The sequence below is a fragment of the Monosiga brevicollis genome, genomic scaffold, assembly GCF_000002865.3.
Source record: "Monosiga brevicollis MX1 MONBRscaffold_12 genomic scaffold, whole genome shotgun sequence".
Classification (NCBI taxonomy): Eukaryota; class Choanoflagellata; order Craspedida; family Salpingoecidae; genus Monosiga; species Monosiga brevicollis.
Window position 1 is genome coordinate 1045553 of NW_001865049.1, and position 15934 is coordinate 1061486.

Sequence of the window (15934 nt, forward strand, 5' to 3'; positions counted from 1 at the left end):
TACACTGCGACTGAAGCTGAGCCAGGTCGTGGGCAATTCATCCATCAATATCCTCATGGTCGTCGTCAAGGATGATGAGAAATCTTTTCGACAGGAGCTAATCCTCATTGAACTCCAACAAGTTGCCAGAGGCAGTCAAACAAAGTCGGGGTCAAATGACTCTCGGAAGGTGCTGTCAACAACAACAGGCATTAAAGCGTAGCAGGAAGTACAGTACATGTACAATCGACAGGCGACTTTTCTGCTCCAGAACGTTTTAACGTTGAAAACGGGGAAAAACTCTCAAAAAACTCTTACTCTTTCCATTGTCGTTGTCGTTGCTCGAAGCCAAGTCAAAGTACATGTAAATCTCCAGGCATTGGAGCTTGATAACATCCTTTAATCGGAGGCAGGAAGGCGGAGCTTTCGGGCGAGACAGACAGACAGACAGACAGAGGCAGACAGAGTCAGACAGAAGCAGACAGAGCCAGACAGAGGCAGACAGAGGCAGACAGAGGCAGACAGAGGCAGACAGAGGCAGACAGAGCCAGACTGTTAGCGTCAAATCCGTGCTTCCAACAAGTGGCCTCCGGCTGTGCTGGAGCCTAACAGAGACAGAGGAAGAGAAGAGCGAAAAGAACAAAACCAGCCAGGATGCCAAAACAGCAGAGAATTGGAGAAAAAATATTACGAAACCATGTCGAAATTCTTTATCCCACAAAACACACACTCTTGTTTTGGCTGACAAATTCGCTCCACACACACACACAGAAGAGGAGTGAGTGGAGATGGCACGAATCACGAAGGCACACCTTTTTTCGAATGCAACGCACAACTTTCTCACACATAAAAAAGGTGATATAGTCGCGTAATACCCATACAGAGTGGCAGCAATGCACATCTTTTGTCTTCCACACACTTATGGCTCACTCACGTTGCTGTGACCTTGCGCGTCCCACACCTGCGATCAAGCAGACTTGAGATTTTTTTTCCCATTTTTTTTTTTTTTTTTTTTTTTTTTGCTGTTGCTGCGATTGCTCGGGGATCGTTGATCGTGGTGAGTGTGGTGTAAACGGCAGTCGGGCCTGAACGGGGATGAGGGTCAAGTTGCAGTCAGCTTGGGAGAGTGGGATCGGGTGGGAGGCGATGAAGAAGCCCGGTCATGGAGATGAAGTGACGCTCAAGATACACACAGCTGGGGATGGGAGCGAGCAAGTGATCAAGTGGTGGATGAAACTGGAGACGTCACAGAAGGCCATGCAGAAGGCCACCGCTGCCATTCCAACGATCCTCGCCTGCCTCACGCGGACGGTCTCATAACGAACCCGTTGGACTATAGGTGATACAACACTTTGAGCGACAAGACGTGTCTGGTGTGCGCAGCACGAAAATCCCTCCTCTGTGAGGGGGGGAGGGAAGCCTCTTTCGTTCTTGCTCGGGTGAGCCGCCATTGCTGTTTAGGCCCCTCAAATCCTGGTTTCCCAGACCTCACGCTACAACGATTGCACTGATTTGACCCTGGACAACACTCATTCATCGATCATCTGTCATTCTCATACTAACAGGTCTTAGCATCCAAGAAATGGCGATCCAGTTGTTCAGCTGCCGCCAGGCCGCCCTAATTTTTGTTCTAGTCCTCGCACTTGCAACACACATCAAGGCTTTTGGTAGGTCACTTCCTCTCGCGTCGCCTCAAATTTATTTGCAAACCAATGAAAGCCCACCCTTGGCCCCCCCTTCTTGCCATGCCGTCGCTGATTCGTGTCCATCAACCACACGCCCACGCATCGTTTGGGCCGGCCAGCCAAGGATGTCTCGCTGTTTGACATGTGAATCTCATTACCTCGGCATACTTTGGCTTTTGGCTTCCTAGAGTGCTCGCCCAACTCTTGTGTGCATGGCTACTGCAACAACGTGACCACAGAATGCGTCTGCGACGCGGGCTTCGTTGGACCCATGTGCTCCTTTGAGCTCTGCAACAATTTGGCCACCACGCGACCAGGCCTCAGTGTGGACCTTTACAACGACTACAACTTCAAATCCATGGGAGGCGGCTCAGTGAGCTGGCCAAACATTAATTTTAATTGGGGCTACGGCGCACCTTCCCCCCTGCCCAGTGATAGTTTCTCAATTGTCGCAACCGGCCAGGTTCGCGCTCACCGCGACGGTTACGTCAAGTTCCAATGCCGTTTCCGAAACGGCGCCTGCCGGTTGTTTATCAACAAAACCGAGACAACAGCAAATACCGCGTTTTTTGTGACCGCTGGTCAGGCCCTTCGTCTCAAAGCAGAATTCCAGCATGGCAGCTATGAGACATATTGGTATTTGGATTGGTCGGATGGCCTGGCCACGGCCGACTCTGCGGCCTCATTCGTCATTATACCGGCCGAGAACCTTGAAAGAGAAATCATTTGTCCTGATGGTTGCTCCGGACAAGGCTGCTGCGAAGAGAACGAGCGCTGCTACTGCCCCGAAGGCATGACAGGGCCTGACTGCTCAGTCCTAATATCCACCGCAACGTGCGGCGCTGAGTATCCAGTGCTACCCTATGTACCGGGCGGCGTCAATATCGCCCTTTACAATGACTATACATTTGGTTCTGGCCAACCTGCCATTGTCCAGTTGCTGCAGCGAAGTTTAACTCTTTCACCTGGTTACGGCTCGCCTGCCAGTGGCATCCCAACTGATTACTGGTCGGCAACCTTTTACGGCCAGCTGCGCATCAACACGACTGGATGGTACTCATTCAGCACAGGCGTGGCGCAAGGTTCCGCAAGCCTGCTTCTCGGGCCACACTCACTCATCCTGCCCACGACTGGCTCAACCTCAAGATGGGTTTACCTTGTGATGGACCGGAGATATGACCTGCGTGTGGATTACAAACATAACGTGTATGCTGCGTCTTTTGCCCTGCAATGGACACCGCCAGGACAAGCATTGCAAAACATTCCCGTCACAGAGCTCTTTACACCAACTGCCGGCAGCTGGTGCCAACGCGAGTCCACATGCAACGACCGTGGCTTGAATCTCAACGGTCTCTGCCATTGCGACAGTATTTACGAAGGTGCATCCTGCGAGTATTTCCAGTGTCGGTCGGACGAGTGCCGCTTCAGCGACAGCTGCCACGACCCGGCGTACGGGAGCAACGATGCTGAGTGCAATGGCCAGGGCCGGTGCGTGGCGGGCGTGTGCGAGTGCAATGACGGGTTTGCGGATGAGAGTCAATGCACGCGCACGGGCTGCGAAACGGATGAGGCTTGCTCAGGACACGGCGCATGCGGGGACAACGGCCAGTGCGCATGTGATGCCGGGTGGATGGGCGAGGCATGCGAGCTGACGGTGTGTGGGGATGATCGAGCTATTTTGCCGGGTCTGCTGGTGACGTATTACAATGGCTACTCGTTTGATGAGCGTCGCATTGAGGTGGCCGAGCCGTCAGCGTACCGGGACATTGGCTACAATGCACCGCACCCGGATGTGCCTGCCGATTCGTTCAGCGTGACGTATGTTGGGTTTTTGCGACCCAAGGAGGCGGGCTGGTATCGGATGCGGCTGCGGTGCACGCGCGGGGCATGTGGCATGTACCTGAACCAGAGTGCCTATACGGATAGTGGGAATGCGGTGCTCATTGGCCGGGGCGAGATGGTTCGCCTGAAGCTGGAGTGGCAGCACTCGAACTACGACACCTATTTTTTCTTTGAGTGGATGGGGCCGTATGCGAGTGCTGCAGAGGCGCAAGCGGCTGGCGCGGCGGCGTTTGAGCAGGTGCCTGCGCATGCATTGGTTCATGAGGCGGTGTGTACGGGGGGCTGCTCTGGCCGTGGTTGCTGCGTGGCCTCGGACACCTGTGCATGCGAGGTGGGGTATGGCGGCGCAAGCTGCGAGGTTGATCTTGCAACGTGTGGCGCTGATGCGCCAGATGGAGCGCTCGTCTCTGGGGGTCTGCGGGCGCGCTATTATGCTGGGTCATTGACCGACCCTTTGCAAACTACGGCAACTCATGTGGATGGCGGTGTTGTCCAGCGGCTGAGCCTGGATTGGGGGTATAGTGCGCCCGTGTCTGGGATTCCCAGTGACTACTGGACTGGGGTGTTTTTCGGGCGGATCGTGTCGGAGCAGACGGGGTGGCATCGGCTGCGCGTGACGGCGGGCTCAGTGGCCGTCCAGGCCTTTGTGGGTGGTGTACTCGGCACAAGATGCTCCATGAATCCAGGCCCCTCCCAGTACACCCACAGGCCGGCCTCATAATTGCCATCGCGCACGTCTACACGGATGTCGTAGCTCCGATCTGCAATCAAATACACAGACTGCGTCCAAGAGCCAGTCCAAGAAAACAATCGCACAGCATTGTATCACTACGAGGAGGGCTTTATGTGTGGGTGTGGAGCCAGTGGCTGCAGTGGTGAATCGCGCGGCGTATGCGTGGGAGCTAGCTGTGCGTGTGGCGGGCAGTATAGCGGTGCATCCTGCGAGTATTTCCAGTGTCGGTCGGACGAGTGCCGCTTCAGCGACAGCTGCCACGACCCGGCGTACGGGAGCAACGATGCTGAGTGCAATGGCCAGGGCCGGTGCGTGGCGGGCGTGTGCGAGTGCAATGACGGGTTTGCGGATGAGAGTCAATGCACGCGCACGGGCTGCGAAACGGATGAGGCTTGCTCAGGACACGGCGCATGCGGGGACAACGGCCAGTGCGCATGTGATGCCGGGTGGATGGGCGAGGCATGCGAGCTGACGGTGTGTGGGGATGATCGAGCTATTTTGCCGGGTCTGCTGGTGACGTATTACAATGGCTACTCGTTTGATGAGCGTCGCATTGAGGTGGCCGAGCCGTCAGCGTACCGGGACATTGGCTACAATGCACCGCACCCGGATGTGCCTGCCGATTCGTTCAGCGTGACGTATGTTGGGTTTTTGCGACCCAAGGAGGCGGGCTGGTATCGGATGCGGCTGCGGTGCACGCGCGGGGCATGTGGCATGTACCTGAACCAGAGTGCCTATACGGATAGTGGGAATGCGGTGCTCATTGGCCGGGGCGAGATGGTTCGCCTGAAGCTGGAGTGGCAGCACTCAAACTACGACACCTATTTTTTCTTTGAGTGGATGGGGCCGTATGCGAGTGCTGCAGAGGCGCAAGCGGCTGGCGCGGCGGCGTTTGAGCAGGTGCCTGCGCATGCATTGGTTCATGAGGCGGTGTGTACGGGGGGCTGCTCTGGCCGTGGTTGCTGCGTGGCCTCGGACACCTGTGCATGCGAGGTGGGGTATGGCGGCGCAAGCTGCGAGGTTGATCTTGCAACGTGTGGCGCTGATGCGCCAGATGGAGCGCTCGTCTCTGGGGGTCTGCGGGCGCGCTATTATGCTGGGTCATTGACCGACCCTTTGCAAACTACGGCAACTCATGTGGATGGCGGTGTTGTCCAGCGGCTGAGCCTGGATTGGGGGTATAGTGCGCCCGTGTCTGGGATTCCCAGTGACTACTGGACTGGGGTGTTTTTCGGGCGGATCGTGTCGGAGCAGACGGGGTGGCATCGGCTGCGCGTGACGGCGGGCTCAGTGGCCGTCCAGGCCTTTGTGGGTGGTGTGCGATTGTTTTCTTGGACTGGCTCTTGGACGCAGTCTGTGTATTTGATTGCAGATCGGAGCTACGACATCCGTGTAGACGTGCGCGATGGCAATTATGAGGCCGGCCTGTGGGTGTACTGGGAGGGGCCTGGATTCATGGAGCATCTTGTGCCGAGTACAGCATTGTATCACTACGAGGAGGGCTTTATGTGTGGGTGTGGAGCCAGTGGCTGCAGTGGTGAATCGCGCGGCGTATGCGTGGGAGCTAGCTGTGCGTGTGGCGGGCAGTATAGCGGTGCATCCTGCGAGTATTTCCAGTGTCGGTCGGACGAGTGCCGCTTCAGCGACAGCTGCCACGATGCTGAGTGCAATGGCCAGGGCCGGTGCGTGGCGGGCGTGTGCGAGTGCAATGACGGGTTTGCGGATGAGAGTCAATGCACGCGCACGGGCTGCGAAACGGATGAGGCTTGCTCAGGACACGGCGCATGCGGGGACAACGGCCAGTGCGCATGTGATGCCGGGTGGATGGGCGAGGCATGCGAGCTGACGGTGTGTGGGGATGATCGAGCTATTTTGCCGGGTCTGCTGGTGACGTATTACAATGGCTACTCGTTTGATGAGCGTCGCATTGAGGTGGCCGAGCCGTCAGCGTACCGGGACATTGGCTACAATGCACCGCACCCGGATGTGCCTGCCGATTCGTTCAGCGTGACGTATGTTGGGTTTTTGCGACCCAAGGAGGCGGGCTGGTATCGGATGCGGCTGCGGTGCACGCGCGGGGCATGTGGCATGTACCTGAACCAGAGTGCCTATACGGATAGTGGGAATGCGGTGCTCATTGGCCGGGGCGAGATGGTTCGCCTGAAGCTGGAGTGGCAGCACTCGAACTACGACACCTATTTTTTCTTTGAGTGGATGGGGCCGTATGCGAGTGCTGCAGAAGCGCAAGCGGCTGGCGCGGCGGCGTTTGAGCAGGTGCCTGCGCACGCATTGGTTCATGAGGCGGTGTGTACGGGGGGCTGCTCTGGCCGTGGTTGCTGCGTGGCCTCGGGCACCTGTGCATGCGAGGTGGGGTATGGTGGCCCTCGCTGCCAGACCTCTGAGCTATCTTGTGCATTATCTTCACCCGTGCCTCGTGGTGCTTTGAGCCCTGGCCTTCAGGTTCGGTATTATAACGGCGTGCTTGAGGACGCCATATCAAGTGGCCCTCAGACAGCTTCATCTCGTGCGGACACGATCAACGTGAACTACGGTTACAATCCTCCTTTTGCAGGTGTTAATTCCGATTATTTCACTGTTGTCTGGACCGGTCGTATCTTAGCCCCCCAATCTGGATGGTACACCTTTCGCCTCACATGTGGGAGCATGTCTGCGCGCCTTTTCGTTGGTAATATCAAGCTTATTGACTGGACCTCGTCTTGGTCGCAAAGCATCTATCTCGTGCAAGGTCGCTACTACGAGCTTCGATATGATGCTCAAGACGGCTCCTATGAGGCGTCGACACAACTGTATTGGACGGGACCCGGGTTCATGGAACATCTGGTTCCCGGCACCGTGCTTTTTGCCTACAATGACACGGCCAGCTGCACCTGTGTTGATGATTGTACGCAACCCTCTCAAGGCGTGTGCCTTAACGGATATTGCAGTTGTGCCGGTCCGTACGCGGGTGACACATGTGCAGCTTTGCAGTGTCGGGTAGATGAATGTCGCTACTCAGATGACTGTTTCGACCCAAGCAAAGGTTCTGCCTATGCACAGTGCAGCGGGCGTGGTGTGTGTGACAATGGAATGTGCATGTGTGCGGAGAGCGGGAGCGTGCAAGTCGCATGCACAACCGATGCCTGCCCTGGTGACGGCACGTGCGGGCCTCACGGCTTTTGCACACCCTCTGGATGTCACTGTGACGCCGGCATGTTTGGTAATGCATGCCAGTATTATGAAGACAGCGGCAGCGGGCTATGGCCAGGGGTGCACCTGCAATTTTTCAATGATGTGACCATGTCCGTGGCCGTTGCGTCAACCATCTCGGATTCTGTGCACGGCTCGTGGCCTGGAAGTCCGTTTCCCTCTGTCAATTCAGACCGTTTTGGTCTGTCGTATCAGGGTCACGTACTTTCCTTGGGGGTTGGGTGGTATAGAGTGCGCTGCACTACGTCAAGTATGTCATGTACCTGGTCATTCAATGCGACTACCGGTAATGTCGTGTATTTTGGAGATGGCTGGGTGCCATTTTCAGTGAATGCAACTCACACGACGTCCACTGCAACCCTGTCTCTTCAACTCTCGGGTCCATATGAGAACCAGACCATGGCTGGCAAAGCAGTCAACTTCTGGAGCCTCGAAAACTGGCAGCTTGGCCATATTGTAACTTGTGCAGAGGCTTGTGTTCACGGTCGATGCAATGGTGTCGGTGTCTGCGAATGTGATCCCGGTTGGTCTGGGAGCGACTGCAGCACGTCGCTTCCACAATGTGGGCCTTCTGCGCTTGTTCCAATCGGCGGTGCCATTGCGCGCTATTTTGAGGACCGTACCTTCAACACGTTAATCGGTACAAGCAGCGTTGAGAGATTGGGGCAAGATTTTGGTACTGGGGCGCCCTCCGCCAACGCTCCCGTGAACTACTTTGCCATTCGCTACGAGGCATTCCTCTCACTCCCGAACGATGGCTGGTACCGCTTTCGGTTATCCACCGGCAATATGGAGGGGACGTTGCGAGTCGCCGGACAGCTAGTTATACCGACTTCATCCGGATTTAGTCACGAATTGTTTTTGCGAGGTGGGGTTGAGCACCCCCTTGTATTCCAGATCTACGAAACCAATCGTTATGAGTGTAGCTTTGATTTGAATGTTCGAGGCGAGAACAGCTACGAAGTGGACCTGGACTCGCTCTCTCTGCATTACTACTCTGGCTCGTGTGGTTGCTTGCCATGTGATTTAGCTGCTGTGAATGACTATGATCCCGTCTTTGACTCGGGTTCCGTGGAAAATCTGACCATTCAGGAGGGGCGCCTCGGTGCAGTTCGGTGGCTTGCAGCGATTGATCCAGACACTGGCGATGCCTTTGGCATGTCCTACACCCTCGTTACTGATCCTACTGGCTGCTTTGGCATAAACAACGTTACTGGAGCATTGTCCTTGCTCTGTGTCCTGCGAAAGGCAAACGAACCAGCCTTTGCACTCGCCGTGCAAGCTTCGGATTCAGGCTCACCTTCTCGAAACACCACAGCGCAACTTTACATCACAGTAGAGTGTGCCGAGGGATTCGTTGGTCCCAATTGCTCTGATTGTTCGGTGGGCTATGGAGGCTCCACTTGTGCTGCTTGTGTTGCGTGTTCTAGTCATGGACAATGCGGAGAGGAGGGTCTGTGTTATTGCACCTCTGAGGTCTTTACGGGGCCATCGTGCGAAGATTGCATTGATCGTCACTACGGCGGTGCCTGTGAGCCTTTACCTTGGCTGTTCAGCGTTGTGCCCTCAACTGGCCTTGACTTGGGGAGCACAAAGGTGGCCTTGACGATTCACAATATGCCAGAGGCGCGGACCAATCCTATTTGTTCCTTTGCTGACATTCAAGTAGCTGCAACCATCGAAGACAACGCGACGGTCACCTGCCTGGCGCCTCGTCATGAGCCGGCGGCAGTTGCGATCAAAGTTTCCTTTGATGGTGGCATGTCGTGGATCGGGCCTGCTGTGGGCATACCCTTCACCTACGTTGGCAATTGCCCTCAAACGGATTGTCCACCAACTCGGGCGAATTGTGTCTTTGGCAAGTGTTATTGCAAGCTGCAGTATTTTGGCGATAAGTGCGCACAGCAATACGTGCAGCCCAAAATCAAGGCAGTCAGCAATAGTGAGGTGCTTCCGGGCGCAGCGTATTCCCAGCGATTGGATTTGCAAGCTGGAAACGGTGATATTCATTGGGTTCTCATGCAAGCTCCATCGGGGGCATACATGGATGGGGCAACTGTTATTTGGCCCATGACTTTTGGTGCCCCAGTGCCACACGTTTTTCGCGTGGAGGCACGAAACACCTATGCCACGGGTTCGACAGAGTGGAAGGTCAATGTTCCCTTCTCTTACAAGACCAGCATTCATGCTACTGGTTTATCGGGCGTTCGCGGCTCACCCGCCCTTCTTAAGCTTCAAGGTTTTGTGAATCAAAGTCGGCCTGATATCCGTCTCGACACAGTTGGCAACCTTGGCATCAAAATTTGGTTAGTCATTGCAGCTCACACCTGAGCATCAAACTCTTAAAAAAAAATTCTTTTTTGCTTTGTTTCTTTTGCTTCCTCACATACTTGTCTTGTTTTGCTTGGGACCCTGAAGGCTTGTTCGAGCCGGCGCATCCGGGCGCCGAGTTGCACCGCAGAGCACGATTCTGACGGTCAAGACGATGGAAAGTGGCCAGTTTGCATTCAACCTGAGCCTTCAAGACGTCGGTGTCTACACAATCGTAAGTGCGTCCGAGGCAGTAAAGAAAGAACGCTGTCGCTACTGAAATCATGATTGAAAAGGACTTGGCTAAATTTTGCTTTGCATGCTTGCAGGGCGTTTCACACGTAGATGCGACAGCTCCAGAAGATCAGCGAAGCTTTGAGCTTGCAGGTTTGGTGGGGTCTGCATCATCGGTGGAGGTTTCGTTGATCTCAGGGTACAACGGCACAGTGTTCCTTGCACGAATCACAAACCCGTCTTCAACTACCATCTCAAACATTTCTGTTGCGTTGTCTGGTCTATACGGGTTGGCAATCCCGAGCGGCCTTTCGCTACGAGCATTTACGGATCGGGAGAGTATTGCACCGCGCAGTAGTACAACGTTGCGTCTCGCAGTCACCAGCAATTTTGATTATTCAGGCGTTGTCCTGGTCGCCGTCCGTGTGACGGACCCAGTTTACAACTCCTTCCTTCCGATCAACCTAGCCGTGTCTGTTGTGCCGCCATCTGCTCGTATCCAGACATCCGCCACGTATTTTTCGATTACAGCCGTTCGCAACCAAACAACAAGCCGCTCATTGACGATTACCAACGTTGGAAGTGCGGCAACCCCGGCTCTCGTTGTTGCCGTTCCAGAGGATCAATCCTTAATATCAGTGACAGCGAGCAAGATTGCTCCTTTGGCCCCTCAAGAGAGCGTTGATATTTCCCTGTCGGTGCGCCCGCAAGCTGATGCGGAATTGCAGCGTGGGTCAGCCACTTTGGTGGTGCGGTCTGAGATGCCATCTGCTTTGAACTCTGTGCAAATTCGTTTGGACTTTACAATTTCGAGCAATGCTTCGTACGACGTGGCTGTTGTGGTAGAAGATGAGTACACATTTTTTGCCGACGGTGCACCAAACGTGTCCGCGGCGCTGGTCCGCCTGGTTGGACAAAGTCGAAGCTTCAGCTTACGTGCCACGACGGATCATTCCGGCATGGTAACTTTTGCCAATGTTCCCGAGGGGGTGTACGAGGTGAGCGCACAGGCTCTGGGGCATGCCTCTGATTCTATGCTCATTCGAGTCAACGACGAGCTTGGCTTGACCCACCTCTTTTTGGCGCGCTCGGCTGTGAGCTATGTTTGGACCGTCACACCGACTGAGATTGAGGAAACCTACTCATTCACCTTGGAAGCCGTGTTTGAAGCTCGAGTGCCAATGCCCGTCGTTACCATCGAGCCAAGCTCGATTGATTTGGAGCGGCTCTCGTTTGGAGACGTGACACAACTGGACTTTGTGATTACGAATCATGGCTTGATTGCTGCAGAGAATCCTTTGCTGATTCTTCCAGAAAATCCCTTCGTCTCATTTGTACCCCTGGGTGAACCAAGTGCAGTGATACCAGCAGAGACTACAATTGTGTACTCATATGCCATTATTGTGGATGGTGCTACGCCGGGGGATGATGATGCTGTTGTTCTTGATGACGATGATATCAATGGGGATGACGATGCCACTAGCAACGACCAAGTCACTGACGATGACGATGCCACTAGCAACGATCAAGTCACTGACGATGACGATGCCACTAGCAACGACCAAGTCACTGACGATGACGATGCCACTAGCAACGACCAAGTCACTGACGATGACGATGCCACTAGCAACGACCAAGTCACTGACGATGACGATGCCACTAGCAACGACCAGGTCACTGACGATGACGATGCCACTAGCAACGACCAGGTCACTGACGATGACGATGCCACTAGCAACGACCAAGTCACTGACGATGACGATGCCACTAGCAACGACCAAGTCACTGACGATGACGATGCCACTAGCAACGACCAGGTCACTGACGATGACGATGCCACTAGCAACGACCAAGTCACTGACGATGACGATGCAATCGATGACGACATAAACGATGATGTCCCGGCCGATGATGATATCCCTGCCGATGATGATATTCCGGCCGATGATGATATCCCGGCCGATGATGATGACGGAGCTGGTCCTGGTAGTGCACCAAGTGGGGGCTATGCAAGTGTTTGTTATACTGGCCGATTTTCGTATCAGTATCGCTGCCGAGGCTTGGAAACTCGGGCTCGAGCAATTGAGGTGACTCGTGGCGGTCGGCCATGTTCCTCTTCCGGCATTGCTTCCGGCAAGACCTACTATGGTACACTCGGCAGTTCCAGCTCGATCGTTTACGCTGGAGTTTCCATTGCTTCGTCAGCCGGCTGTGGGGCACCTTGCCAGCTGCGTGATATCTTGAGTAACTGTATCGGAAATCGATGTACAGGTTCCGCCGCCGCCGCTGCGCTGAGCATGCAGTGCAACGATGCGCCTGACCTTGCGAGGCGACTTTCGCGAGCAATCATTGATTGCACAATTGGTGGCTGTCCTGGTGCCGTCGCTAACATTCCTTTCTGTACTACTGACGCGATCGGCATTGTACAGTGCATTGGCAATGTTGTGGTTGGTTGCACTGGTCCTTATGGTGCAGGTAGGCCTTTTTCTTGCCGGCATGTTTTCCGCACACCACCTTTTTTGTGGCATGACGACTGAAATAAAATGTTCTCGATAAAATATTCCTCTGCCGTTGTGGTTATATCTTTTTTTTTCCGTTGGTCTTAGTCTCATACCTCTGTTAATAATGTCCCTTTGCTTTCGAACTTAGCTGCTAGCGCCGGTTTCGGAGCAGCCATGTGCTCTGCAAGTATGGGACAAGCTCTTCAAACTGGACGACGTCGACGAGACATGACGCCTTCCTTCTTCGAGCTCGTTCGTCGAGATGCCGACGAGGATCTTGCTGCAGAGACATTCTTCTTGGCCTCAACGTGGCTAAACAACTATGTGCTGCTGATGCAAGCCATCTTCGGTGTACAAGAGCAAAATTTGGCATTTTCTTACAGCCCTACTTTTCAAGCCCAGCACTTCATGCCAGCCTTGGCTGAGGGCAGTGAGCTGGATTCGCTGATTTCAGCTGGTGAGCTTGTGGATTTGCTCGACGCCACCCCACCTGGCGTCAATGCAAGCGAGCTTGAAGCGTGGCTGTTGCGCTATAATCGCACCGCCACTGCGTGGATATCTGGGAATTTTGAGGCAGAGCCGGGTGCTTTGTTTGACATCGACGAGATTGAGACTCGATTTGTGCAGATGCAAGACGACACGGCGGCTGCTAAACTCATGGGCTACGCGGATATCCTATCGGCCCACCAAGGTCTGCAACAGGTTTGGGAGTCGGCCAAAGAGGCGGCTGCTCGAAAATCTGGTGTCTGTGCTTCAGTTACCATGACGATTGAGCAGGATGTTGTCCTCACACGCTCCGCATTCGAGGCAAAACTTGAGATCTCCAATGAAGATGTTTCAGAGCTAACAAACATTCAAGTTGAGTTTGACATTCGGCACGCTATCACCGGCATCAGTTCACGTGCTGTATTCGAGATTGGCAATGCCAGCTATAGTGGTGGATTGAGTGGAGCGCTAGAGACTGGCACCTTGCCAGGTGGGTCTGTGGGCATGGCAACCTGGTTGATGATTCCCAATGCCCTTGCCGCACCCACGCAAAGCCCTGAAGAATATGCGGTCGGGGGCACGCTGTCATACACTTTGAATGGACTCTCCACATCAGTGAGCTTGTTTCCAGACACCATCACGGTGCGACCCGACCCACGCATGACGATTCACTACTTTTTGCAAGAGTTCATTACGTCTGATGATCCTTTCACCCCCGAAAAGGAGGCTGCATTGCCCGCTGTGCTAGCAGTCGTGCTTCACAACCATGGAAATGGTACTGCAAATGGCATGCGCATTTCCGCTGGACAACCAGAAATCGCTGAGAACGAAAAAGGGCTCTTGATTGGTTTTGAACTGCAGCAAACAGCCATCAATGGCGCGCCTGTCGTTCCACCACAACTGGAAAATGTGGTCCTTGGCGATTTGGAGCCTCATTCGAGCCGCGTCGTCACGTGGAAATTGCTGACCACGCTGCAAGGTCGTTTTACGGCATTCAAGGCTGAGATGCAATACAATAACATTCTTGGCAAGCCCGAGCTGGCACTCATCGAGTCCGTGAGCTCTTATCAGCTCTTGAATATGGCAGCTGTAGCGAATGGGTTTGAATTTGTGGTTCGAACCGGCTCAAATATATTTGCTTTGTTGCATAGCCGCGACCCGCGCGTGATCACTCCTCTCGCCAACCCCACCGGTATTGTCAACAGCGTTTTTGACGATGAGAGTGGAGTGTTGACGTTTGCATCTCAAACTTTAGTCCCAGGGTATCGCCTCACGCAAGTGCGCTTGCCTGCGCGCCAACGCGCCCAACAAGTGCTGCGACGACTCAATGGAACAAGTGTGGATATTGATTCAAGTCGTTTCTGGGTAATACACGTGACGAATCACTATGATGAGACACGTCGCCGGCGGGAGGTCGCGGAAACGATTTCGACGCTATATATCGTTGACAGCACAACTGGCACAGAGCTGATCTCCTACGACGCGCATCTCGTTCCTGATCCCCCGCAGTTGGCCAACAATACTGGTGCAGACGACACTCCGATCAGCACGACCCCTGGCGCGGCTTTAACGTCCATCTCAACCACAGCAAATGGCAACGGCCACGGGAGCACTGGTTACAGCACAAACAGCCCTGATAGTGAGAACGACGATGCTGTTGATGACGACATCCTCGGACAATGGTCGACACTCACCGGTGACAAAGACCAAACCTCAACGACCGTAGACCCAGCACAGGAGAATCGCGACCCGACCGGAGACCGGTCTAAAGCTGCTTTTCCGTTTTGGATCATTGTCGTTGTCATTATCCTGATGCTGCTGATAGTGTTCATGTTGCTCGTTTACTACTGGCGCCGCAGCCGTGTCGGAGCACGGACGACCCCGAGTGGAAAGCACAGCTCCATAGACCCAGGACTCGAACAGCGTACAAACTTTGTCAATCCTGCATATGTTGATCATAGCATGCAAGCCTCTGATGGCATGTACTCGGAGATTTCGGCTCAAGACCAGCGTGCTGTGATTAATCCGTTATATTCGGATGTGCAGGGAGAATCTGTTTCACCTGTGAGTGCCCAGGCGTCCTTTGAGCCGCAGAGTGGCTATGGTACATCCAATGGCCAGTACTTTGATCCTCGTAAATCAGCAGATCACTATTTCGATCCAAGTGGTTCAACCCATTCCAAGAACGGCGAGGTAGATTACTTCGATCCACGCCTTGGTGGGGCATCAGAATACTTTGATCCAAGTCATGGCAGGAACGAGGCAGAGTACTTCGACCCGCAAGCTAGACAAGCAGCCCTCTTTTCAACAGAAACGCTTCGAGGCACTGCGACGACATCGATTCTGCGCCAAGATAATTATTTTGACCCCCACGCTCTTCGTGCGGCGGGAGCACGCGAGTTAATGGGCGATGATGATACTCTGTATGCTGACGGTGTTGAGGTTGGTGCTATGCAGTCTATTCCCCATTTTGAGCCATTTGAGGAGGTAGAAGACGACCGTGAAGGTTATCTTGAAGTCACCGAAGAGTCGTCATAAGCGGCCGGCGCCATAATGCCACAGAAGTACATTGACATGTGAACCAAGATGCCATCAACGTTAACATGTAAATCTTTGGTTTTTTTTTGAGGTCTTGGATAGTAGGACTGAAAGTCTGTGAACTGCACTCGTCTTTTTTGCTGTTTTTCAAATTTGGTTGGTGATGCAGTTCCATCACCGTTTGGTGTGGTTTCAAAACGGCAGCGTTATTCCTGAATTAACTTATGCCAATTCGTTTGCTGGTACACGTAGCTGCAACTGCTTTAGTATGATGTGTTGCTCTGGCGATCAGGGATTCCGCATGCGTCTCGAAAAAAAATCGTTTAAAATCAATGAAATTTCATCATTATTCAAATGCTCGCAAGTAGGGCCGCAAATACATGTACATTATTTCTAAATCTCTGGTATTTGGTAAGGTA

General features: G+C 53.9%; 1 protein-coding gene across 1 annotated transcript; it reads left to right on the top strand.

The window, feature by feature from the left end:
• Positions 1-1125: 1125 nt before the first annotated feature.
• On the top strand, positions 1126-15515 carry MBCDH17 (uncharacterized protein; the record flags this gene model as incomplete). The annotated part of the gene is made up of 15 exons (XM_001746342.1): positions 1126-1290; positions 1319-1352; positions 1545-1646; positions 1853-3774; positions 4261-5169; positions 5398-5554; positions 5612-6543; positions 6700-6811; positions 6860-7233; positions 7677-7732; positions 8097-9752; positions 9865-9991; positions 10102-10143; positions 10494-12465; positions 12640-15515. The coding sequence occupies 15 exons, from the start codon at positions 1126-1128 to the stop codon at positions 15513-15515; spliced, it is 11436 nt and encodes a 3811-aa protein (XP_001746394.1).
• Positions 15516-15934: the final 419 nt, after the last annotated feature.